Source organism: Myripristis murdjan, chromosome 17 (genome assembly GCF_902150065.1).
Source record: "Myripristis murdjan chromosome 17, fMyrMur1.1, whole genome shotgun sequence".
Taxonomy (NCBI): Eukaryota; Metazoa; Chordata; class Actinopteri; order Holocentriformes; family Holocentridae; genus Myripristis; species Myripristis murdjan.
In genome coordinates this window covers 6,930,791-6,956,177 of record NC_043996.1, presented here as the reverse complement: position 1 = coordinate 6,956,177, position 25,387 = coordinate 6,930,791, and the positions used below count along the sequence as shown (strand labels likewise).

Here is a 25,387-nt window from a genome sequence, read left to right as displayed (position 1 = left end):
TTGACTGAAGTCTTGTCCCATTCATCATTCAGCATAATCTGCTAAGGCGTTAGCATGGGACACTGGAGAATGCTCTCTAATACTTGATACTTGATGATTTTAGTGTTTTATCACTTGATAAGTAGGTTGACCAAAGTCCCAAAAACCTGGTGTGTTCCTTTAAGCGAGAGCAGTACAATGCTTGGTTTTGACTGTATACAAGTACATATTCTCCCCCGGGATGCCTTCAGGGATTAGAGGTTTTATTGCATCCACAGAGCTGGCACTGCATTTTCCTTTCTGTGAAGGTATAGCCAGAGCGAGGCATGCAACTGTCCTCAGACGTCCCCTCGGATTCTCAGAAACCCATGAGTCATCTGATGATGACCTGTCACGTCATGCCTCAACCTGGTAACAGCCAAAATGAGACATTCATTTAATAACGCCGTTAAGAAAACAAGCACACGAATCTCATTAAGGACGTCAAACAAAATTAATTTATTCTCCTTGGAAAGACAAGAGTGCTTAGTAGACTGTGACAAACAAGTGAGACTGAGTCGATGATGCCGCCACGCTGACAAGACATCCAAACGTTTCCAGAACGTTCTTATGTTGTGTTGTTGTTTCTTTTTTTTTTTATTTTATTTGGGTCATATATCCCCTGTGTGGCCAGCCCCCACAGAAGTGCAACTGTATCGCAGGATACCGTCTCAAACACACATGAGAACGCCAATGGGCAACAAAACACAGCAAAAACGAGAATGTGAAAACAGCCACAGGTAGATTAGTTTTTCCTCCTCCCGTCCAAGCCCCGGTGGCAGTCCAGTGTCGGATGACTCAGCCTCCGTCGAAGGACGTGTAGTCTGGTCGCTCCTGCCTCACGTCTGTTTCTTTATAGCCATTCTGACCTTTTTCTGCCTTGCTCCAGATCCCACTGTAAAGGGTTCATTGTGCTGATTGCTCGTGATGGATTCAGCAGAATATGGCTTGGGCACTGATGATCTCCAGCCTTGTATAAAAATCGCAGATAGGCCTCTGCCAGCATCGCCGGTCTCGCCTTTATTTTCCGATCGTATCAGTACATGAATACAGAGAGCTGATGCGGTGTCTGGAAACCGGAGCGTGATCATTGTGGTACAAAAAAAAAAAAGCATGGACGGGGCATTTTTGTTAGTAAAGGGTCTTTGCCTTTGAGACGGCATCAATAGAGACGCTAGCTGGATTGTGCATTAGCTATTTGCCACTGAGGTACAGTAAATCCAGGAAAACCTACAGGGTCGTGTCTTATCTCAGACCTCCTACTCACGGTGAAACAGCATGCTATAAAACAGGATCTACAATAGGTCGTTAGGTACATTAAATTGCTATCAGTCTCTACATAATCGGTGCATGTCACTCGGGTGTGTGTTCGACTGTGACGTTGTTTATCCCCCGTTTCACCACAACGACCGTCCAATCAGCGTGTTGATGAGACTCCCTGGTCTCCCTCCAAATTTCTGTCTCCCGCTCTCATCAGGTAACAAGTGCTCGCTGATTCACCCGAGCCGCTGTGGCGAATTAGGCTCCTTATCGCCGTCGCTGCTCCTCTTTCATGTCTCTCTGTCTCCGTCTCGGGGCGGAACAGAAAAGCTCGGCGTGCTCCTCCATCCTATCCATCTCTTCCTCCGTAACCCCCCTCTGTTCACCTCGTGTCACCGCCGCTGACCTCTAATTTTGCTCTCGCTCCTCTCTTCATGATCCCCACTGATTAATCTGTCTCCTTCCACCCCCCTCAGTTCTCTCACTCATTGCATCTCTCCTCCATGCCGCTCCACTTATTCACCTCTCTTCCCTGCTGCCCTCCATTTCACCTTCTCCTTCTTTTGCGCCTCCCCCCTTAAGGTTTCCATCTGGCCTGTGTGCATGTCATGTGCATGTTTATGTGTGTGTGTGTTGTGTATGCATCTGTGTGTGAGTGTGTGTGTGTGTGTGTGTGCATCTGTTTGTGTGTCACAGTGCGCTGAGGTCATGGCAGGAGCGGGACTTCTGGCGGAGGATCTTGCTGCCCCGGTGCCGGCTCATCTCGCGGTAGCGGCCCCTCTCGCGGTCGCGGTCGCGGCCGTACGAGCGCGGCACCAGCCCTGACAGGAAGCGCTTGGCCCGGCTGGTCAGGCTCTCCCTGCGCCCGGCCCCGGGGTCGCCGTCGGTCCAGCCGGGGCCCACGCAGTCGCCCCTGGCCGTCCGGACCGCCGCCTCCAGCAGCTCGTTGGTGCCGTGGTCCAGGGAGGCCGACAGCTCCATGTAGAGGCAGTCGAACATCATTGCACTGGAGTGGGCCTCTGTGAGGGAGGAGAGACATTTTGTTCAGTCTTCACTGCAAAAACTCAAAATCTTACCAAGATTATTTGTCTTATTTCAAGTCAAAAATGTCTTATTACTAGTCAAAATATCTCATTACACTTCAAATAAGACATGATCACCTCAGAAGTAACTTGTTTTTAGACAATTGTCTCTTGTTTCAAGTGAAAATTTGCTTGAAACAAGTGAAAATTTGCTTGTTTCACTGGCAAAATTTGTTTCTTGTTTCTAGCTAATTTTCACTTATTTCAAGTGAATTTTCACTTTTTCCACTGGCAAATTTTGCCAATGAAACAAGCAAATTTTCACTTGAAACAAGTGAAAATTGTCTAAAAACAATTTACTTCTGTCTTATTTTAAGTGTAATGAGATATTTTGACTAGAAATAAGACATATTTGACTTGAAATAAGTCAAATAATCTTGGTAAGATTTTGCGTTTTTGCAGTGTTGAAACTGTTACATGTTGTTGACATTTACCATTATACTATCGTATAATTGATATTTTAAAACCAAATCCTTAAAGGTGCATTATGCAAAAGTGAAGTGATCAAGGTAAGGATGATTTCGACTTTTGAAATTTAATACTTATTCCGTTTTTTTGGTTTTTTTTTTTTTCTTCAGTCGAGCGTAAAAGGTCCTAAATTTCATACACATTTAATGTTTTCTGTCAGTTGAGCCTTAAGGGTCCTCGTTTCATTGCGGCTGTACATAGTGCATCTTTAAAGCTGCATGAACCACCCTCACATCTTCAGCTCCAAATGTCAGTGAGAGCTGTTTGAAATTTGACCCATAAATCATGCGACCTGACAAGGTTAAGGTTAGGGTCAATACATGGCATACAGCACACTCATGTGTGCAAGCGCGGCCGGTGTGTAATGCCGAGCCCAAGGGAATCAAAGGGATGAGAGATATAAAACATCTAAGGCTGCAGAATCCACCTTGCTTTGCTGTTTACGACACACAACTGTATTTTACCCTTAAAGGGACAGCTCTGAATTTTTGCCATGAGGCATTTTTTCGGCATTTGGCATGTATGCATTACTGAACAATCGTGAAACCTCAGGCAGTAAGTCCTCTGTTCTCATATCACATCACTGCACAGGCTGCCTACAGACATGTGTAGTAACACTGGCTGGCGTTCTGCAACAAACAAAATAGATCCAACTCAAGGAATGGACTGAAAAAAAATGTTTTCTTGGCGTGTTTGTTGTGGTTTGAAATGTTTTTGCCTCCGTAGCTGCTGAGATCTCCCACCGGAGGACTCGCTGCCTGAGGTTACGTCCATACAAAAATATCACCACTGGTCTTTAACAACTTTGTGCCAAAACTGCCTTTAAAGGACCATACCAGTGATTTTGAATGATTGGCCCCATTTACTACAATCTGCCCACATTTTCCTTTGCAACAAACCATTTCACAAATGATGCCGGAGCACTTTAGATTTCCCAGCATACAATCAAAAATTTTTTTTTTTTTTTTTTTTGTTGAAACGCCAACCTTAAAAATGCTGTGCTTCTGCAGTTAACAAAGTCGTTGCTATTCATAAACCACGGAACTGATAAGGCACAGTGCAATGCAAAAAAAAAAAGCGACTGAATAAAGCAAGAGGCAGACAAAGAGAGACAGCGATGGCAGGACGGGGTGAAGGAAAGCGCTACTTGCACTTGTGCTGAGCCGTATGCGTGCAAATCTCTTGGCTGCAGCTCAAACGGGAACGCGGTTTCCATCTCAATGTGACTTTTCGGGTTGAAGACAGGTGACTACAAATGTGCTGCTGACAAGGCTCAGTATCTCCGCTAAGAGAGCCCGTTTCTCCCTGGTCAAACAAAGACTGGATGATAAGGAGAGCTGACAGATACACATCATTCACCGGCAAACAGGCTGTATTGACAATGTCGGCTCACATAAGATTTTTTTTTTTTTTTTCTCCCACCGATGCTTCAGTTTCAGCAGATCAGCCGGCGGTGCCTTTTTCACTGCTGCCTGATCGGTGCTGATAAACGAGAACTCATCATGCATGCATAACAGCGTGCAACAGACATACGCAAAAACACAAACAAACAAAACGTTATTACCAGATGATAATATATCTATACCCATCTGTACCCATATGCACACACTATTTTATTTTATTCTCCATTTTCATGGCTATTTACAATAAAAAAGGAGCTGGTATTAAATGTGTAACCTAGTTTACTCGTAAATAGTTGCTCAACAGTTGGCAGCAGGCAGAGATTTCAGTCACAGACAAATTCTGTGTGGGTTTCAGAAAGACATTTTTTTTTTTTTTTACAATGACCTTATTCCACTGTATTAATCTAGGGAGAAGGATTTTAAGCACGCAGTAATGCTCGGTGACTATCTGATGAAAATCTCCCCGATACGCCATCGACTAGAAAATGTAACAACATAATGGACGGAAATGAAATGACTAATCTGCGTATTGTAGATTTTTAAAAGTTACAGATTTCCGTATCAATTGCACTGGCATTTCAATTCAATTACAGAGAAGAGTGAAATTACACAGAGTGTCATTGTGTGCTTAAATTACCTTTCCATGGCTCATTTAACAGGCTGCTGGGGTTATAATGATGTGGGTTTTTAAAAGCTGATACTGATAGTTTGGATTGAAACTGCTGATACGCCCGGGTTCTGATCATTTATGGCAAACAGCAGCCCGAAAATTACAAATAATATGTTTCCTGGACACTAAAACAACTTACTAATGAGTTTCTTTGTTGGGTGTTTACAGACTGGGGTGCAGCAACATGCTCATTTGTCATCCTATCAGCATTTGATGCCTTTTCAATCACAGTCCAATATGTTCTGACCAAACCGAGCCATCAGTCAAACGCTGACACACTGAAACGAGGTCACTGCAGAGTAAAGTGTTAATCTGGTTTTCTGTGTGGGCTACATCCAGACAGCGTTAACGTGAACACGTCTGTGTCACACAGGTGATGCCACAAAAAAAAAAAGGAAAAAAAAAGAAAAGAAGAAGAAGTGGATTTGATCTCGGTGTCATAATCCAGCCACACAGCAGCTGTCGAGCCACTGCTGCGTCATCTGACATTAGGTGATGATGGAGTGGGAGGGGGGAAAAAAAAGACAAATCCCTAACCAGATCAACAGGGCTTATCCTAATACCAGTGACAGCTGATTGAATTGAGTCGTTATGACCTGTTAAGAGAGTGGTGGGGAACTGAGCCGAACGAGGGGAGAAGATAGGTGAGGGGATGTGTAAAGGGTCGAGGAGACGAAGCAGGGAACGGAAAGGGGGAGAAAAAGAAGCTCGGAGAAGAGAGGTCATTCGAGGAGAGGAGACGAAACAAGAGGAGGGGAGGAAATGACAAGAAATAAGAGAGGAGAGGAGAGGGATCAAGGGGGGAATTCATGGGGGATCATAGGGGTGCCTGCCCTCATAGGTGAAGACTAATGGATGAATCAGCGGGAGCCGGCGCCCCTACCCGTGTCCCGACAAGGATACAAGAATCAAGGGACGGAGAGAGCGAGATCGGGAGCGACAGACGGCACGAGAGGTGAAAAGATGAGTGGGAGGAGGCAGGTGGGCCAGGGAAGAAAGGAGGAGGAGACGCTGAGAGGAAACGACAGACAAGACGGGAGGTGAAGCCGGCGAGCGGGCGGGGGTGGAGGGAGGACAGGAGGAGGGGCGGGGGGGGGGGGGGCGGCGGGGGTGGCAGAGACAGCGGGAATGCCGACTAAGCAGAAGGAGCCAGGGAGCATATTAATCAGAAGCTGTAAGGAGCAGGGCCTCAGCCACACTTCACAAACGATAAATATGTTCACAGTGAGGCAGTGTGTGAGAGAGAGCGGGAGAGTGAGAGAGAGGGAGAGATGAATTGTGGGGTGGGGGTGTGGGGGGGTTTAAGGGAGGGGGGGGGGTTGTAGCATAGTCAAAGTTGTCACTAATAGATCTGGCTCTCTCGGGCCAGTCCATTTCCTCAGTCAGGCTCGGATATCAGAGAGCGAGCGCACGCGGTCCAGAAGGAACACGAGAACATCCTCCATTTCCGTATCGCTGCCCGTATCGCTGCTCGGTTGTTTTTGATTTTTAAGAGGAGAGACGATGCTGAGCTGCAGCATGTCTGCCTGCGCCTCTCCAGGCATCTCTCATTATTCAGCCCTTGCCTCCCTCCCGTGCTCTCTCTGCCCCACCACCCCCCACCCCTCCACCCTTATGTTGCAGAGTATATACCGAAGCTTTGACCAAACTTGAGTCGACAGCAATGCGCTGGCACCGATGTGCGCGCATTTTTTTTTTTTTTTTTTACACGGGCAGCCTCGGTTTGACTTGCAAAACACAGAACAGCAAACCTGATCTGACCGCAGACCGGGGCTTCCAGACGTCCACGTGATCAATGCAGACGTCCCTCTCTGTCCTCGTGAAGACCTTCCACCGGTGATATCATTTCCATAACCCATGACCACGACCATAACCCTCTCCACTACATATCTAACCTTTTCCTTAAATGAACATTTCAACCAAAATACTAAAAAAGATACTCCATCCTGATCATTTTTGTGTGATTTGGTGAAGTTTCTAGTCTGCAGTGATCTTCCCTTCTTCGTCTTCCCTTCCCCCGGCTCTCTTCACTACAATACAGTGGAGCTGTATAGATATTGTTTTGTGGGACTCAAACTGTCAAAAATGTACATGTGGAAACCTCAACAGCAACAGGTCTGTCCACAAATAATGACACAGAAACCTGGCATGAACCATAGCATGAAGAGATCTGCTGGGAACTACTTTCTATCTACACCGCTCTAATTTGTACTTGTTGGAGCTGAACCGATACAGTGTGCCAGTGTTTCACTTCATCACGGTCTTCAGCATGGTTTCGGATCCCCTACAACTACATTGATATTAAGAACAGGGAGGGCAGGGAAGCTTGTGTCAGACGTGAAACCAAATCACACAGAAACTGAGTCGATAGGCTGCACTATGGCTGGGAAATCTTTTCTTGGGGGGGGTATTTTGGGTGAACTCCTCCTTTAAACCCAAGTCCAAACCATTAACTAACCAATGACAGAAGGGCGGATCACCCAAACCGGCCTCGCTTTGGAGGTCTGAACATTCAAACTGCCTCTCACAAGGACAGAAAAACACTCACTTACACACTCACACACACACACTCACACACACACACTCACTTGCACACAGTCCTCCCGAATTCAAGCCTCTGTTGACACTCATCTATGCATCATCCCCATGCCTCAGCCCCTCCATCCCTCTCTCTGTCTCTCACCACTTTGTGTTTGCAGGCGTCGGTGTTATCACAGCCTCCCTGTGCATGCAGGCAGTCGCGCACATATGGCGATCGCAAATATACATAAAGATAGTGACGGCGGCAGAGCCCTGTGAGAGGGAGATAATCCAAATAGAGATGTGCCATCTGAAAAAACGGCAGAAAACAGCAACACGGGCGAGGGAGACAGAAATATCCCCTCAAGAGGATTTGATAAGGCGAGACAGCTCCGTAACGTCCACAAATCAAGCAAGAGATGTGATTGTTTCTACCGGATGAATGCGACGGGGAGGCGGTCGCGCCGCAGCACACATCGAGGCCGAGGTGGTCATCGCGCAGATGCTGAGGTGGAGTTTAAATCAGTGGCGCTATGAATGCAAAGTTCAAATTGAGGTCAAACTCTGCTGTGACTCTCCTTTGTTCCACTCAGTTAGAGCTGCTCTGGCCTGATGTCCTGCCAGCGCCCCTGAAAACCTGCAGAAAGACGTTCTAGCACAATCACACCTATAGCCCGACCTCTGCTGGAGTTTTTTAAGCCCTCTCTCTACATAAATTATGCACAGAGCTGAGTGTTTCTTCTTCTCCAGTGAGTTTTGCCTCGGTGTTCCAGGTAGCCTCCTGCTCCACAATAACCAAAAACCAGAACACACACACACACCAAAACAGCGCTTGTGTTTGTATCTCTTCAGAATGAAAAACAGCTAATAGATCTCTCTTCCCATAAGGAGATTGCTTCAAGAGCATTTTCCCATTTGTTATTGTGAGCATGGAAAAGGGAAACTGAGCCTGCTGATCACAGATAGACCCCTTTCTAATGGAGCCGCTGTCGGCTTGGAGGGAGACCAAGAGCGAAACATAAAGACAGAGATAAGACGACATAAACGAACTGAGTGAAGTGGGGGGCACGGGGGGGGATTGATGGGTAAACACACAGAGCGTTTTAGAGAACACTACTGGCGTTCTCGAGCCAAACTGCAGATATGTGTGTACATTTGTTTGTCTTTATAATGAATTTACACACATATTTTAGGTATTTAGACACTCCATAATGAAGCAGCAGTAGGGTAAGCTTCAGTTCCTCAATCATAATTACAAGAGACCACTACAAAAAAAAAAAAAGAGCAGGAGTCAGAGACAAAACGCCCTGACTATATTCCTTTTAGAGGTGCTTGTAATGAAATAAAAATGACACGGGAAAATGAAAAAAAAGAGCTGAGAGCAATAGTACCCATTTTTTTTTAAAAAATAAAAAAAGTCCTTGCCTGGATATGCGCATTTATATGCCTGGCAGCCTTGCATTTATTCATCAGCGCTGGCATGTGTGTGCATATGTGAGTGCGGGCATTCGAGGCGGCCCGTGCATGTGTGTGTGAGAGGTTTACATTGCAGATGGTGGTCCCACCCCGCCACCTACCCTCTGTGCTGATTTCCCGGGAGCGGACAAGGTCGCTCTTGTTGCCCACCAGGATGATTGGTGTGTGAGGCTGGGACTCCCTGAGGAGGAGGCGGAGCTGGGCGGTGCGGTGGAAGCTCCGCCTGTCCGTCACTGAGAAGACCAGGATGCACACGTCGCACTGCAGCGTGGACAGGTCCTGGACAAAACACACACACACACACACACACACACACACACACACACACACACACACATACACATGAATTAATTAAAGCCATAGCTGAGTATTGAACGGAGCAGGAAAAGAAAAGAGAGATCCAATGACAATAACGGGGTGGAATGTCACACTCTACCACCACGTAACTGAGTGGAGTCGAATGGCAATTATACTTGGTGATTTGTTATACTTGTTAATTAAAGTCTCTATGAAATGAACTCTTCTACTTCTAAAACAGCATCTTAAACAGTGACATCATCCTGCAGCGGTGGGTGTTCCTTAAAATTTCAGCTCATAACACCTTCACAAATCTTTAAAAATCCCCTCTCATCCACCTGTCTCAAAATGAATGACCCCCCCCCTTCACTGTGTTCCGCCCAAACATCCTGTTGCAACAGGAAGTACATAAAATCAAGACATTGAGAGTCCATTTCAAGAACAATCCATTAAAACTCTACTGTTATTTCCACTTGCCATATGCCTCCATTTACTGTATCTAACGTTTTTAATAAAATTCTTCTATTTTGCGATGTTCCAGTTACACCTAGGTTTTACAGGTTTTAAATGTTGCAGCATATGACATTCACTTTTTCAAATGTTGACACCGAGTCAGTAAACTTCTATTTTAAATGCTGTCTGCTTTGTCTACGTCTTTGTCTATGCCCCTGTAAAGGAAAAGACCCTTCTACGCCATCCCCTTGCGTCAAATCCGTCACATCCACATCAACCAAGTGACAATCTCTTCTTGTAACATTTTCAATCCCTTTCTTCTCAAGTCCCTCTTACTGTGCAAGAGCTAAGCCGAAGCCAGCCAGCACTCAAATTCCTGTCTCTGTCCCTGGAGAGGACTCCAGAGGACGCTTCGCCCAACATGACCCTGTGAATGTCATGCTTCACTTTGAATTTCCTGACCCTTTTAACAGTGGTCACCAACATCCCAAAGGGGCTTCCTGTCACAGGGGCTCAATTAGCCGGCATGGCCCTAGCAGGAGCCGGGGCTTCTTCTGTGTCCTTCTCTGCTGTGTCACTCCTCATTCTGATTCAGTCAGCCATATTCACGGAGCGATGGAGGTGAATGGGTTTGAAAAGCATCGTGGCAAGGTGTGGCCATACCTCACACTGCAAAAACTTAAAATCTTACCAAGATTATTTGTCTTATTTCAAGTCAAAAATGTCTTATTTCTAGTCAAAATATCTCATTACACTTAAAATAAGACATGATCACCTCAGAAGTAACTTGTTTTTAGATAATTGTCTCTTGTGTCAAGTGAAAATTTGCTTGAAACAAGTGAAAATTTGCATTGGCAAAATTTGTTTCTTGTTTCTATCTAATTTTCACTTATTTCAAGTGAATTTTCACTTTTTCCACTGGCAAATTTTGCCAATGAAACAAGCAAATTTTCACTTGTTTCAAGTGAATTTTCACTTGAAACAAGTGAAAAATGTCTAAAAACAATTTACTTCCAAGGTGATCATGTCTTATTTTCAGTGTAATGAGATATTTTGACTAGAAATAAGACATTTTTGACTTGAAATAAGACAAATAATCTTGGTAAGATTTTGTGTTTTTGCAGTGCAGCTCAGATTTGGCCTTGTAGTTTTTGTCACTATAATGAAAAACAATAATAAAGCAAAAAAACATGCTAGAAATAAAGCTAAAGCTATCTAAAAAAAAAAATCGTATCAGGTGAGTATACAGTACCAGTGTTCCCTAAGATGATCATTTAGCAATCAACGTCTACTAATCCATCACGCGGACTAAATAATGTCTTTTCAGTCTTCATCTCCTTCCCTTGTGCCCAGAAATTGAGTCTACAACAGATGCAAGCAGCTTTGGAAATTACAGCGGTAAATGATGTTCGATGCAGGGACTTATGTGTTAGGGTGCAGTGTGGTATGGTGGTCGTCTGCAACGCAAAACCGCAATCCAATTTTGGATTAAAGTCCGAAGCCTCAAGTGGTCTCCTGGATTAGGCATGCACCGTTCGTTCCACACAGCAATTCAGCTCTTGCGGTGGGTCATTCTTTCGGATGAACATCCTACATGTCCCGCATGACAAACACTTTGCATTTACGGGGGGGGAAATGCGCCATAAATGGAGTGCCGTGGTGTCCTGCGTGGGACAGTGCAATCAATACTCAACATGATCGGGTTTCTCCAAAAGATAGAAACATGAGATAGTTAAGACTCCGACGTGCAGCACTATCAAAAGTCACGTCCTCTGAGCTGAATGCCACTAAATAGGGAGCTAAGAGTGTGTAGAAAAATACAAGAATTATTTTGCACTCAGATGGGCTTGTCATGGTCACAGTTGTGAACATGACCATGTAAATCAGCACAAAATGAAATGTGTGTGTGTGTTTGGGTATGTGTGTATATCAGTTATGTGTGAGCCTGCGGGGCACACAGCCAGGTAGGTGCGTGTTTGTCTTTTGTGGTGGATTTTGGCACACAAGACAAAGAGATAGCGGAGGCTTTGAATGTCGCTGGGCTCCACTGAATGTGAGAGCAATTACAATTATTAAAATATCTGAGATGCAAATCACAGTTTATGTGTTTTCTAATCTGTCATGGGACACGACAGTGCATATTTGGGTTGTTAATGCAATCGTTTTGCATTCCCTTCATTGAACGTAATTTGTTGTTTTTCAGTTTTAGCTTTTCCCATGCATCGTGCCAAATTTTCCGGCACTCCCAACTTCAAACTCTGGCTTCCCGGGGCAAAATCAGCTGTTCAGTTGGGTTCTGGTGTCGGGCGGGTGATTGAATAGCGTTTCTCGCATGCAGAAAAACAGTCTGTGTGGCTTCTCTCTGTCAGTCGTGTCTGTCACGCGGGGAGGAAGCGAGACAGAGTTTCATGTGCTCCTCAGTGCGTTGTCTGCTGTTACACACGGAGTTTCCTTTTACATCTGCTCCTCAGGGTATAGAGGATAGGCTGCAGGCCTCTGAGTCTGTCTTAGTTGTGATGTCTCTGCTTTCTTAGCAGGAGAAAAATGCAATCACTCCCTTGACAGAGAGAAAATTCTGCACATATTTGCTCTGTTTTGGAGCAGACAGGACAGCACAGGGCTTGAGCCTCTCCTCTTGGTCTACTGCTCCAAGGAGCAGAGAGCATGAGAAAGGACGCCTGCTCCTCTGGAAGGCCGGGAGGAGAGAGAAAAAACAATGGCTGCAAACAGTGTTTTTACACTGATGACTGGTAGCCTGTCAGGGTGCGTGGTGCTGTTTAGTGTGGTCAAAGGGGTCAACAACAGAATACATTAAGGTGTTTCTCAGGGTCAAAACATAACAGAAACCTGTGATCCCCCACACACAGAACTTTATTTCTCAGGATGGCTGAGCGTAGGGTAGCAGCACTGTATTCTTCAAAGGTAATCCTATGTGTTGTCACTGTATCCACAAATACCTGATTATTATAAGAAAATATTCATATACTTTTATATTAAACGGCTCTTGAGCTCAGGACCATGAACGTGTGTGTCTCTCGACTGTTAACAATATCTGAAACATGTATGTATGTAAATTCTTAATCTTTAATGATATGCATGTTTAACATTTTGTTCCGATGGAGAAACTATCACAATCTGTTTCAAGTGAAAATCAGACTGTTCCCGGCCACCATCAGCGGTGACTGAATCAATAAGGGAACATGTAATCCATCAGGTTAACCTGGGTCTGTATCTGTGTGCATGTGTCTGTGTGTGTGTCTGTGTGTGTGTATATGTCCGTGCTTGCGTGGTCGCCCTTGCCCTACATCCCCAGCCCTGAAGGTGAATCCCCGCCCTCGGGCGAGTGCAAGACGCCTGAAAAATTCACATCCTCTCTCGCGGCCAGCGAGTATTGGATCAGACCCCGGAGCAGGAAATTCATGGTGAGCGCCTTGGCACTCTATCGGTTTGACAGAGCACAGGGAAAGACAAGGAAAAGAGACGAGGGGAGGGGCGGGAGCGACTGGCGTGGAAGGCAGCCCGGCCACCTGTCACTGTCTGATCGAGGGATGGGGGAGGACGGGTGGAAACAACGAGAGAGAGAGAGAGAGAGAGAGAGAGGGAGAGAGACACTAATCTTTGTAAACAGCAGAGTAGGAACAGAGTGGACATCGATTGGAAGTGTGATGGAGCACTCCAGGAGTAAAACTGTGACCAAGTAAATACGCCTCTCTGTCAAACGGAGGCAGAACAACTCTGGGCGGTGACCATCATTCCCTCTCTTACACTCTCTCTCTCTCTCTCTCTCTCTCTCTCTCTCCCTCTCTCTCTCTCTCTGTCTTTAAGCAGCTCCCCTTTGTTCAGCAAGCACAGGCCATCTGTCAATATCTACTCCTCCCTCACACATACGCTCAGGCACACACACCAACCATGCCTGCACACGGTACAGTGGGATCATGCGCACAGGCATACATCAAACACCTCCGTCCCATTAAAGCCTCAGGAAAGGTGGTTTCAACATGAACAAATAATAATAATTACTATTATTATTATTATAATAAAGTATGGCTTAAACACAGATTGACTTTCAGGCAGCAGTCACACTGGACTGACGTCTCCCCATTCAGCCCTGGTGCCTACTGTAAGTCACGCAAACAACCGCACGTTGCTACTGACAACCAGCCCCAAGAAACGGGAAAACAGTTCAGCCTTATCTTCATGAACTTGCACATTTGAGATATTCTAAATAGAGGCAGATGGTTAATTACCAACAGCCATATCATTCATTGACAGCATTTGTCAGCATTCACACGCGGTTTTTAGCAGATTCCTGATTTGTATTCACAGCTACATTTATAATTCTGGCTCTCTGGGGTAGCTGGTGATAAATAATGGTATATTGTTACTGGTAGGATATTGCGGTTGTTTGTCATCTCTTTGTATCTACGTGTTTAATTTACAGCCAGTGTCAGGGAAAGAGAAAAGTGAGTCGATTGCTGTATGACAAAACTGAGATGGTTTTGAATCCTCATGTGTTCAGATGCATTATATAGGCGTATAAAAGCAGAAATTCCATTTTTAAAAGGCTGTAACAGAATTACATTTGCATGTGATTTACATCACTTTAACACACTGAATCGCATGTAGGCTCCACTGTGTGTATTCGCATGCACTCACACACACACACACACACAAACATGGACAAACTTGTGTGAGTCAGATACCGCATCAACAACTCACAATCAACAATGAATCGCTGATCAGGCATCATTTCTATAACATCAACATCTCTCTACTTCTGCAGGATGACAGAAAACACAGCATTCAGGCCTGTTTTTGTTTGTGTGTGTGTGTGTGTGTGTGTATGTGTGCCTCCCTCATTATGCGACAGCAGTACCTGGAACACAAATCCTGAACTATTGAAATCTATTGGCTCCAAAGTCATTTGTTTTGCAGTGGAAGATACATGAGGTCAGGACAAAGCAGCTCACGGCATTTACACAGAAACAAAAGGTCGGACACGTCTGCACCTGCTTGTGCAAACATCCACTGGGCGCACACACACAAGACCTACACGCACACAGAAATTCATCAACACTGGAGCGGCCATTTTCGATTTATCAAGAGCAAACACGCAATTTGCACGCATAGAAACACACACAATATCCCTGTATTCTATCTTGTCTGCTCTCTCTCTCTCTCTTTCCCACACACACACACACACACACACACACCTTTCTCTTGAAGCCCAGGACAGGATTATGAGGAGGAAGAAGCCCTGCAGCGCGCCAGAGCAAAACGAAAGAGCATGGCAGGTCAATGAGGATGTAAAGTGAGAAATGAGGGAAAGGAAAGAAGGGAAGATAAGGGAAGGAGGGGGGAGGAGTGGATCGGAGAGAAGAGCGGCCGAAAATCTGATGATGGGATGACGAGGCCGAGCGCAGATGGAATGCTGAGTCGGTGGGATTGCTCCCTTTCCCTGCGTCTCTTCCTCGCCGCCGCACAAAGACAACACTTCCCTACGGAAACATATTACTGAGGCCATCTGGTCTGCGCCGGCCAGGCCACCCACACACACGCGCACATGCGGACACACACGCTGACCTCCGAGCGCAGACACACACCATGCTGACTAATCACACGCCGTATACACACGCAGCAGGGTGGCGTAGTGAGATCGACCTTCAACGCGGAGGACACCGGGTCGCCCGTGCTGGCAAGGATCCACCCCTGCTGGAGTGCCCTCGAGCAAGACACAGGATCCCTACCGGCTCCAGTGCCGCTGCCCCGCTGGTGAACCCGACCTTTGACCTCCCTGTGGAGAGCCGCTTAGGGTGGCAGGAGATAAGTGAAGCTCTCATGTCACATCACGCAGCACAGAGAACAAGATAATTCCACTTGTTTCCAATGCAGTTTCACTTGTTTTGGGAATTTTTCTGGGACCAAGTATAAATACGTTGACACACGGCAGAATAAGACAGATCAGCCCACAAAAAAGTTGTTTGGCATTGGAAACAAGTGTTACCATTGTTATCTGGCTGGAACAAAAACAAGATTCTGCACTGCAAAACGTCAAAATCTTACCAAGATCTTATTTCAAGTCAAAATGTCTTATTTCTAGTCAAAATATCTCATTACACTTAAAATAAGACATGATCAGCTCAGAAATTACTTGTCTTTAGACAATATTCACTTGTTTCAACTTGTTTCAAGTGAAAATTTACTTGAAACAAGAAACAGATTTTGCCAATGGAACAAGCAAATTTTTACTTGTGACACAAGTGAACAAGTACAAATTTGCTTGTTCCAAGCTAATTTTCACTTGTTTCAAGTAAATTTTCACTTGAAACAAGTGAAAATTGTCTAAAAACAAGTAATTTCTGAGCTGATCATGTCTTATTTTAAGTGTAATGAGATATTTTGACTAGAAATAAGACATTTTTACTTGAAATAAGACAAATACTCTTGGTAAGATTTTGCCTTTTTGCAGTGTGAATGTAAAACTTGTCAAGGTGGAGATTTTTTGCAGTGCCGTCTCAAGATACTTCTTCAAACAAGATTTAAAACATCTGCCAATGGACATGATCCCACTTGTTTCCAACGCTGAGAGACGTGTTTCCAAAATTTTCTTGAATCATGTGTCATTGTCTCAGTCCTAGTGGGCAGATCTGCCTTGTTTTAACAGATTTATACTTGCATTCCTGAAACAAGTGAGACTGCATTGGAAACAAGTGAGATTATCCCAACCAACTGGCAGATTGTTTCAGCTGTTTCAAGAAAAAAAAAAAAAAAACATAATTTAAAAACCGATTAGCTAAATCGCTTAAGATAGAGACTTTTTTGCCGTGTCCTACATGAGTAGAGTTACTGCTGAGTCCTTAGTGCCTCGGCCCAGCACAGCAGTGACCAAAACAAACAAAGACTTTAAAGTGAACGGAGATTTTAAAGGGATAATACTGCGTGTGGTTTGGGGCAGGAAATGGAGAACTGTAAATAGCCCAGAACATCTCTCAAAAGACCAGAATAATGAAAAGAAAAACAGGAAAGAGAGAAATGTCATGGGAGGGAGAGCAGGACTTTCAGAGCGATGTTTGAAGCCGGCTCATTTTTACCATTCCAAGCGGTAGATAGCAGAACAATGTTTTTTTTTTTTTTTTTTTTCCCACTCCATAATCGAGCAAAAGAATGTGGTCAGCCGGTCAGGTCACTTATCAGGGCCTATTCCCAAAATTACATCCTGGTGGGCCTTTTTCTAATTTTCTACAACATAATAAACCTCCTGTCCTCCTGGGAAGAAACCATATCACCCCACTTCTCTCTAATAACACACTGTATTTTAATTGGCCCAAAAACCACTCTCAGCAGATAACATACTATTACTACTGCTACTACCACCAGCACCACTACTACTACTGCAACTACTACCACTACTACACACATGTACACATACACACAGATAATAGCTGCATTGTACTGGCCTACGTGTTTTTCAAATCAGGCCTCAGGGTGCACCTTAGGATTTCTACTATAAATATTTTAATTTTGTGCAATCAAATAATAATGGGCTTCTCCAATATGAAATGAATGGACACACACACACACAGCCTGCAGCATACACACAGGTGTAACTGGCTTTAAGGTTACACAGAAAAGGGCAAGAGAGCCCCTCTGGCCCTCGGTGACCTCCATTTCCTCTCTTGGCCCTTTAACCACAGAAGATGACTGGCCGTTCAAGTGACAGAGGCTGTGTCTTGAACAGCCAATGGCAAGCTAAAGGCAGAGGACAGTGTGGGCCACATCGGTCAAGGCCACGCGTGCCAGCGTGTCTATTTTCGGAACATGTGATGACTTATTTAAACTGTTCTTTTCCCCTGACGTCAACAACACTCACCATGTCTCAGCGTCTGGCTAAGGGAAGGAGACGCTGTCAGCCCTCTGTGCATGTGTGTGTGTGTGTGTGTGTCTGCATGTGTCCGTGTGCATTACACACATGGGAGTGTTCACTTGACAAAGCAGGTACAGTACACAGCAAAACAATATGTGGGGAGTGGAGGGAGGGAGTCCTTTGCACCACTCCCCGCACTGCTCGGGGTAAAACGATGACCCAAGCCAGACTTGAAGGTGTCAATCAGCTGTGACTCGGCCAAGAGCCGCTCCAGGGAAACATTATTGTGTCTAGATGGTTCCGTTTTTTGTTTTTTTTTTTTTCTGTACCAGTTTTATTGCGAGGTGGTGATGTGGGGAAGATGGAGACAGCTGGAAAACGGCCTGACCTCTAGTGCCAGCGGCTTTGGACGCTGACTGCTCTAACATGATCTGATGCATGAATGGAAATTAAGCATGTGCGTATGTGTGTGTGTGTGTGTGTGTGGTATGGCGACTCGGGTGCAAGTTGGGGTGTCCCATAGAGAGCACTGGCAGCTACCTACATGGCCAGAAGCCATTCCTCTGGGGAGTGTCCACTGCTGCCACAGAGCAGTTGGCGGCTAATGCTGCAGCCGTCCCGGGCCATGTGACACGGTTGGCAGCTGGACAGGGCGGGTGATGTGTCCGACCATCTGACCACGTGTGTGTAGGAGATGCAGAATAATTAGATTGAGTGCATATACCCGCTTTCATCTATATGCTACCGTCCAGGCTATAAGCAAATTAACTCCAAAGCCACAGAAAATAAGCGTACATATTGGTGGATGATGTGGGAGGCTGTCCAGTCCTCTCTGCCTCACTCAGCTGCCGACGGCCATGGAGCTCGTCCAAGCCTCCCGCTGGCCTGCCTCTGCCGCTACAGGCCCTAATGCTCTGCCTTGTATTAGCACGCACAGAATAACAAATGTAATTAACTCTCCGAGAGATTTAACCACAACAGAATAGGGATAGGGAGAAGGCGGGTGAGCGCCAAAAAACAAGCATGCAATAGGGGGGGGATGGACGGGGAGGGAGAGGAAGAGATGGAGATGATGACAGCTGCAGGACGGAAGGCCAACAAAAGCGGAGACGAGAGAGGGAGGGGAACGCTCGCAAAAACTGAAAGGCGAAAAAAAATCGAGGAAGCAAAGAACGGATGCCATCAAAGCTCGCCTTCAGTGGACTTCCCCACAGCTAAAAGTGGCCGTGTGAATAATTCAACCTTAAGGGGAGGAGAGCCCCTTAAGGCCAAGTGGACATCTGGAGAAGGGGGGGAACAAGTGTCCCTGATGCATCCATCAAAGAGCGCTCTAATGAGAGCCTGCCACTATTCCACTGCATCATTAATAGGCGATTATGACTGTATGCTTTTTGATTTGGACATAATATCCTCGCGGTCACGAGGTGCACGAGGGGCGTTTTCGACAAGCTGCTCTCCCTCTTTCCACCGCCGCCTGGTGCAAATCAGGTTGTCCCTCTTTTTTTTCCAAAATCACGAGCACAGGGTTGCATATTCATCCGCTCAGACCGTGCACCACAAAAGCCCCGATGACGCAGAGCTGCAGTTTTGGCGCTTGCCAGACTTCTTGCTCACCGGGACACGAATAGAAGCAAATAAGGTCAGAATGAGAGTCATTTCCATGTTTTCCGAGGGAGAGAACTTTCAAAAAAAGCGAATACAGGACCAGCTGTAGCCGCGGGGTTCGCCGTATAGGCCGCTGACACACACATAAAAGAATAAATGCAAACACACAAAAGAGATGCAGACTCCTTCCTGCCTCTCCATCTTTCTCTCGCTGACACACACACACACACACACACAGTCTGCTTTCAGTCCACACCTGTCATTTGGAGAGAGAAAACGAATAAATGGGCTTTTTCCACTCTTTAAGTACAGACAATATGAGCGAGAGATTGAATCAGTGTTGCGCCGGGCAAAGTAAAAAGGGGCTTTTGAGAGGACGAGGTCAGCAGAGCACGACGAGACACAACGAGAGCCAGTTTCAATTGTGCGAGGGGGGCCGGCGGGGAGCAAAGTTGACAGCCGGCAGCTTACCTGTTTCCAGTTGTCGTAAACGACGATTTTGCTGTCCTCATCGTCAACGGTCACCGTGCACTCGTAGCCTTCACCTGCAAAAAAAACATGACCAATGTTGATCATTCACAGACACACACTTCTACTTATTTGTACTTATTGTATATTGTACATAGGTTGTACATTGTATATAGGAATGTTATATATATACTTTCTATTTTATCTTTATTTTAATTTTTTTAACTATTTTATTCTATCTATTTTTTACTTGCACAGTGCTGGAGTTGTTGCAATTACATTTCACTGCTGCTGTACCTGTACATTCATGCATGTGACGAATAAATCTTGAACTTGAGCGTCAAAACCTCCCCACAAGACATGTCTAACACATCACATATATGTAATTTCATGTTAAAAGGCCTTTTCATATATTGACGTAGGATATATGTGTCGTAATGTAAGTGCACCGCAAATTTTCCTGTGTTTTTTTCACTGGCAATCAGGTGCTGATTGGTGTCTTTGTCTCCAGTGGCTGTTCAAAACTCTCAGTGCTAAATGAGCTGAAATCTGATGGGTGTGTTACATCGATATCATGAGACCAGAGATCATCTGGGATTATGGATTTTGCCGTATCATGACGTGGCGTAAGAGTTGCCTTCTCCTGGTTTTAAAGGCTGCATTGCAGTACAGGGAGGCGTTTTTTTTTTTTTTTTTTCTGAGGTAATTAGACTGCTCTAGTTCTTCTACTTGTTTCTATACCTACTTTGCCCGCATATCCACATCACTAATGACTGCTTATCACAAATCTCTTTTGTCTTAATGTCTCATGAAAGCACCAGCTGACATTCCTATAATATCTCCACAACATCGATATGGAGTTACTTAGTCAAAGACGCTGTACACTTAATAAGATCTGGCACAAGGTTGATTTTTAAACTCATAGTTAATTAATACCATTAATTATTAACGCCGTCAATTATGTTGAGTGGCCTATGGAATAATGTAGGACGTTGTTCCATCAAGGCTCTGCTGGTTGAACATGGGCCGGTGCAATTCCAGTATAAGATGAGGATGAGCCCAGTTGTGAAAATGGGCTCCCTGGATAGAAGTGCTTTTAGAAGCGTCCTCTTCCATTTATGATGCATGAATCCAAGTGTACTACACCAGCAGTAATGAATACTGTATGGAGTGAATCAGTGGTAAGTTGGCTTTATGGAGAGAGGAGCTCAGCCGTCTCTCAGCGACACTGCAGCATTGATTGATTGGTTGGCTGGATGGTCGAGGACAAGCACTGATTATCCCCGCTGTGACAGACAGACACGCTGATTGAGAGGCCGGAGCCGAGCGGAGAGGAGCGCAAGGTTGTGCTTTTAAAAGGACAATCCACCCAAAAGAAGAACTCTGAATTCATTTCTCTCCAAAAACAATGAATGCATAGTCCAGAATCAAAAGAATGGCCCGTGGATCCCTGTTTGGGGTGGGTTCTCCATCTGAAGCTGGAAAGGGGAAGGGAGCTGTGAGGAAAAAATCCCTATGACTCATTTATGAGCGAAGACTGTCCAAGAATCGGGACTGTTTTAAGCTCCTGACACATCAAGCTGAAGTCTGGCTGTTGGCCCTGATCAGGCCCTTGTTGCCCATCGGTGGCCATGCATCACCCAGAGTTTGTGCAGTGTATCGCGCATCGTCAGCCCCTGTCATTGATCGACCAGTGAGAGCTTTCTGATTGGCTGTAAGAAGACGAAGAGACATGGAAACTGGGTTGTGTAGTTATTAGGCTAACCAAGCTAGCTAGAGCTCTCTTTATCTGTTTGTGACCCTGAGGCTTCCAGATCCTGACCGTCAGCCTCAGTCAGCACTCGTTCTTGGACGTCAGCTCGCTGTGTCGCATAACTGTGTAACAATGAGGGTGTACGAGACAGAGGAGTGTAACATCTTCCAACCCAGACACTGCACCCAAGCACACACGACAAGCACGCACATGCAGCCACCTCTCGCCAACTTATTACCGCAGGCTTGTGTCTCAGAGTCTATCGACAGGGATCTGTCCGTCTGGCCCGCCAGCGACAGGGCCAGCGACGACTTGCCCACGCCGTTCTGACCCAGCAGCACTATCCTCAGCGCCCCGCCATGGCTGTGGTAACCTGACTGGGCGGCCGCCGATTGGCTGAACGACTCATCCCGGGGCACCGACGTATCACTGATAGGCAGCGTGGCGGGCTCATCGAGGCCCGGGATCCAATCGCAGTCCTCGGACACGGCCTCCTCCCGCCTCAGCTGATGTTTGATGGGCAGCGGCGTGCTCCCTCGGCGTAGAGGGGGCGCCGTGGTGAGAAACATACTGTACTGGAAACAGAACGGGCGAAAAGGCATAGGTGTTAAGTCTATACACAGTCCACTAGGCATGACACATATGGCACTGTTGCCTAGAGTGCTTGCTGGGCTTTAGAGGGAGCGAATAGGTCAGAACAGGCTGTAAATCTACCTGTAACACTGTCTGCTCTTGTAAATGTTATCACTTAGGTATGGGGGAAGGGAGTGAGGGACTGTGTGTGTGTGTGCATAGAAGGGTGATAACAATGAAGGCAAGACAGATAAAGTGGCAGGGAGAGACAGATGCTGGTGAAGACATAAAGGGAGCAAAAGGGAAAACCTGCGACAAACAGAGAGAGAGAGAGGGGAGGAGGAGGAGAGGGAATCAGGGCAGGAGACCGGGAAGCTAAGACATACTGAAAGAATGGCAGAAGATAAGAGGCTGCAAAAAGAAGACAGCACGCGCTGATAAAGACAAATGTTGGCGAGCAAATGAGAGAAAGACGAAGTGGCAAAGAGGAGAGGAGCAGAGAGAGCGAGAGGAGGAGAAAGAGAGAGAAGAAAGGAACAAAGGAGCGGAGCCTGCAGCCATGTGCAATAAGGCCATAAGTGTGGTCAGGTGGTGCTACTGTACAGTGTGCATGGTGACGGCAGAATGCATTAGCTGAAAAATAGGTCAAAAACAGAAAGTCCCCATCTCCATCCCCTGTCCAAAAAGAAAGTCTTCAAAGGAGGCCTGCAGTTAACAGTATCTCAGCGGAGAGGTGTGTAAGTGTGTGTTAGTGAGTGTCAATGTGTGAGCGTGCACGTACGTGAAGATTGTGTGCGGCAGCAGGTCAACCGCAGTCGACCCTCATCAATATTAATACAGCAATTACTTTAGCTACAGTAGCACCCCTGGGCATCTATGGCCGAGCGTCAGCCTGTGGCAAAGCTATGTAAAGCAGGTGCTTGCACACGCACACACACACACACACACACGCACACAACTTCACTTAGTCAAGTAGCTGCATATATGCAATATGACTGATAATGTTCCTATGGGGACTTCAAGGGTACCTGGGCTAGTCAATAGTGTAAGTAATATTCCTAGAGACACACTGTACATTGTGTCTGTCGTACTCAGCACTTTGCATTGTGGTGTTTTCGATCCCCTATGGTGGCACTGTCCTATAGGAATGTACAGTGTGCCTGTGCTGTTCTCTGGTGGATTTATAGTGGTCTGATCATATTTCATGCTATTTTAAATATCCTGTGATCAATGGAATATTCCCATAATGTACATTATACAGCTTTAGTGTGTTTCCCTGATGCTTCAAAACATGCTCACAGGGTTACTTTAGTTTTGTTTTCATATGGAAGGGCGGGTCCTGCTGCATCTCTCTCTCTCTCCCTCTCTCTCTGTCACACATACACACACTCAGGTAGCTGAAGTCACAAGAGCCCCACACAACCAGCACCAATTAGGGTAATTGAAAGCATCTAATCAATTAACCATGGCCTTTATTGTCAGCGGCGCGCAGGGGGGGGAGCTACACAGGACAAGACAGGAGGCTCTGACCGGGGGCTGAGGCAGTGTGTCGGGGGTTAATCTCTCTCTCTCTCCCGGGCTGTTGCGAAACTAGGACAAACAGCACACCACAATACAAAATTAATACTACAGGCAATGTTTTTATTCCTCCGTCTTTACAACCCAATTACTCTCACTTCTGCTTCACTGCAAGCTGTAGCCCAGTTCTGTCGGGCGCGTGTACTTTTTTCCCCCCAAAAGATATTTACTGTACATCTCATTCTATTGTTTTAATTTGACGAACTATGGAAATATTGGAATTTATGAGACACACAGAGGGAGGCGGGGTGCAAAATCCTGAAGAACAATAATCCTATAATAGATTTTATACCAGATGAAAATTAGGGCAAAATAAATACATAGAAATCAGAGCAAAAAAATATGGTAGTGGTGAAATGGATAAATAAATAAATAAATAAATACCAGGAAACATAAACTCACCACTGAATAACAGTTTTCTTATAATAAACTGAATTCCTGCACGCACAATATTTACACACGAAAACGCACCATATGAATGTAGGGCAAAAGTGGTGCCTGCACAAAACAGTGATGAGTCCACGCTATACAGTAGGAGGGTGTGTACCTGGGCAGTGTGTGTACTTCAGGCTATAGGTGCGGAACGCGAGGGCTACACGGTCATTTGAGGAGAGAGGAGCGGGGGCTATCACCTTACCTGGTCTGCCATGGTTACCAATGATTCTTCTCTTTAGAAAACAAGTGCTCTAGTTGCGGCCACGTCCTCCGCCCGTCTCAAGTCATCGGTGCTGGCTGCGGACCCGGCATAACACTCACAACGGGAATAATAGACGGCGCACAAAAGAGACGCACCAAATATCACTGGGCATGATGCTGCTCGCCCCACTCCGGTGCGTAAAATCCACCGCTGGTGACTTCAGAAAAGAGTCTGAGGCGCGGTGCATGGAAAAATAGGATAGGTAGGCTGCTGGGAGGACGCTACACCTGCAGCTCCGGTGGGGAGAACGGGCGACTTGTCAGGAAGGTGGGAAAGAAGAAAGAAAGCCATCGGCATCAGCACAACAACACATACACACACACACACACTGCTTCCCCCCCTCCTCCTGTCCCTCTGGTGTCTCAACGCCCAACAAACGCGCAGCTTCCCTCCCCTCCTCCAGCATTACCTGCGCTCTTTCTCTCTCTCTCTCTCTCTCTCTCTCTCTCTCTCTCTCAAAGTGTGCATTGGGGGTGTGTCCTTGAGTAAGTACAAAGATCTGGGTTGTGACACAGCAAGGGAGGGGGGTGGATTAGAGTCCCTGCCTGCTCCTCAATATGCCCCCAACCTCCTCCCATCATCCAGTTTATGTGGCACAGATTCCTCTAAATATCCACCTTTCCCCCCCCGCTGGGAAAACGCTGGCTTTTGCAGGTGTATTTTGTGCAGAGAGGACGGGAGCTCAATAGATTTTGGTCGCTGTGAAGGGAAGCGGCCGCCAGAGGGAGCCAGAGTCATGCCTCCTGGAGAGAGAACGCCTGCTTAATTATTTTGCATTGGGAGGATGGATGCAGGTTAAAGGGGAAGTTCACTTCAAAAAGAAAAAAATGTCATTGTCTTGACGCCCTCGGTTCAGCTGAAACGCCGGTGAAAGTTTGTATGTCGGTGCAACACCCAGCGTGGCACAGCAGCATGAAAGTCCTAAGAGTTTCAAAAAGGTCCACCAATATCGCAAAATAACTGTAAGTAGCATAATCCAAGTGTTGGTTTCCCCAAACAATTGCACTATATACTCAATGGTCCAATAATTCCATTATTATCTTCCAAATTTAGTTGTTCACAGTTGTCACGACAATAGCGAGTGAGTGTTGCCTTCAAATGCTATTGGTAATATTGTAAGTATGGCTAGGAGGCGTTTGCACTCAATTACAAGAAATTTTAGAATAGCAGCCCAAAATGATGTGCATACTGTATAGTTTAAT

General features: G+C 45.9%; 1 protein-coding gene across 1 annotated transcript; it reads right to left on the bottom strand.

Moving 5' to 3' along the window:
* Window positions 1-453: 453 nt before the first annotated feature.
* On the bottom strand, window positions 454-24,571 carry rem2 (RAS (RAD and GEM)-like GTP binding 2). The gene is made up of 5 exons (XM_030075294.1): window positions 24,126-24,571; window positions 21,576-21,912; window positions 19,588-19,661; window positions 8,999-9,176; window positions 454-2,297 (listed from the first exon to the last, which is right to left on the bottom strand). Exons 1-5 carry the CDS (start codon window positions 24,135-24,137, stop codon window positions 1,969-1,971), a joined length of 930 nt encoding a protein of 309 aa, XP_029931154.1. The 5' UTR covers window positions 24,138-24,571; the 3' UTR covers window positions 454-1,968.
* Window positions 24,572-25,387: the final 816 nt, after the last annotated feature.

What these genes read in the sequence shown, in the direction of transcription:
- rem2 (XM_030075294.1), bottom strand. An exon ending in CTCTGAGACACAAGCCTGCG is followed by an intron (nt 19,662 to 21,575) that starts GTAATAAGTTGG and finishes TTTTTTTTGCAG; the next exon opens with GTGAAGGCTACGAGTGCACG. An exon ending in CCGGGAAATCAGCACAGAGG is followed by an intron (nt 2,298 to 8,998) that starts GTAGGTGGCGGG and finishes CCTCCCTCACAG; the next exon opens with AGGCCCACTCCAGTGCAATG.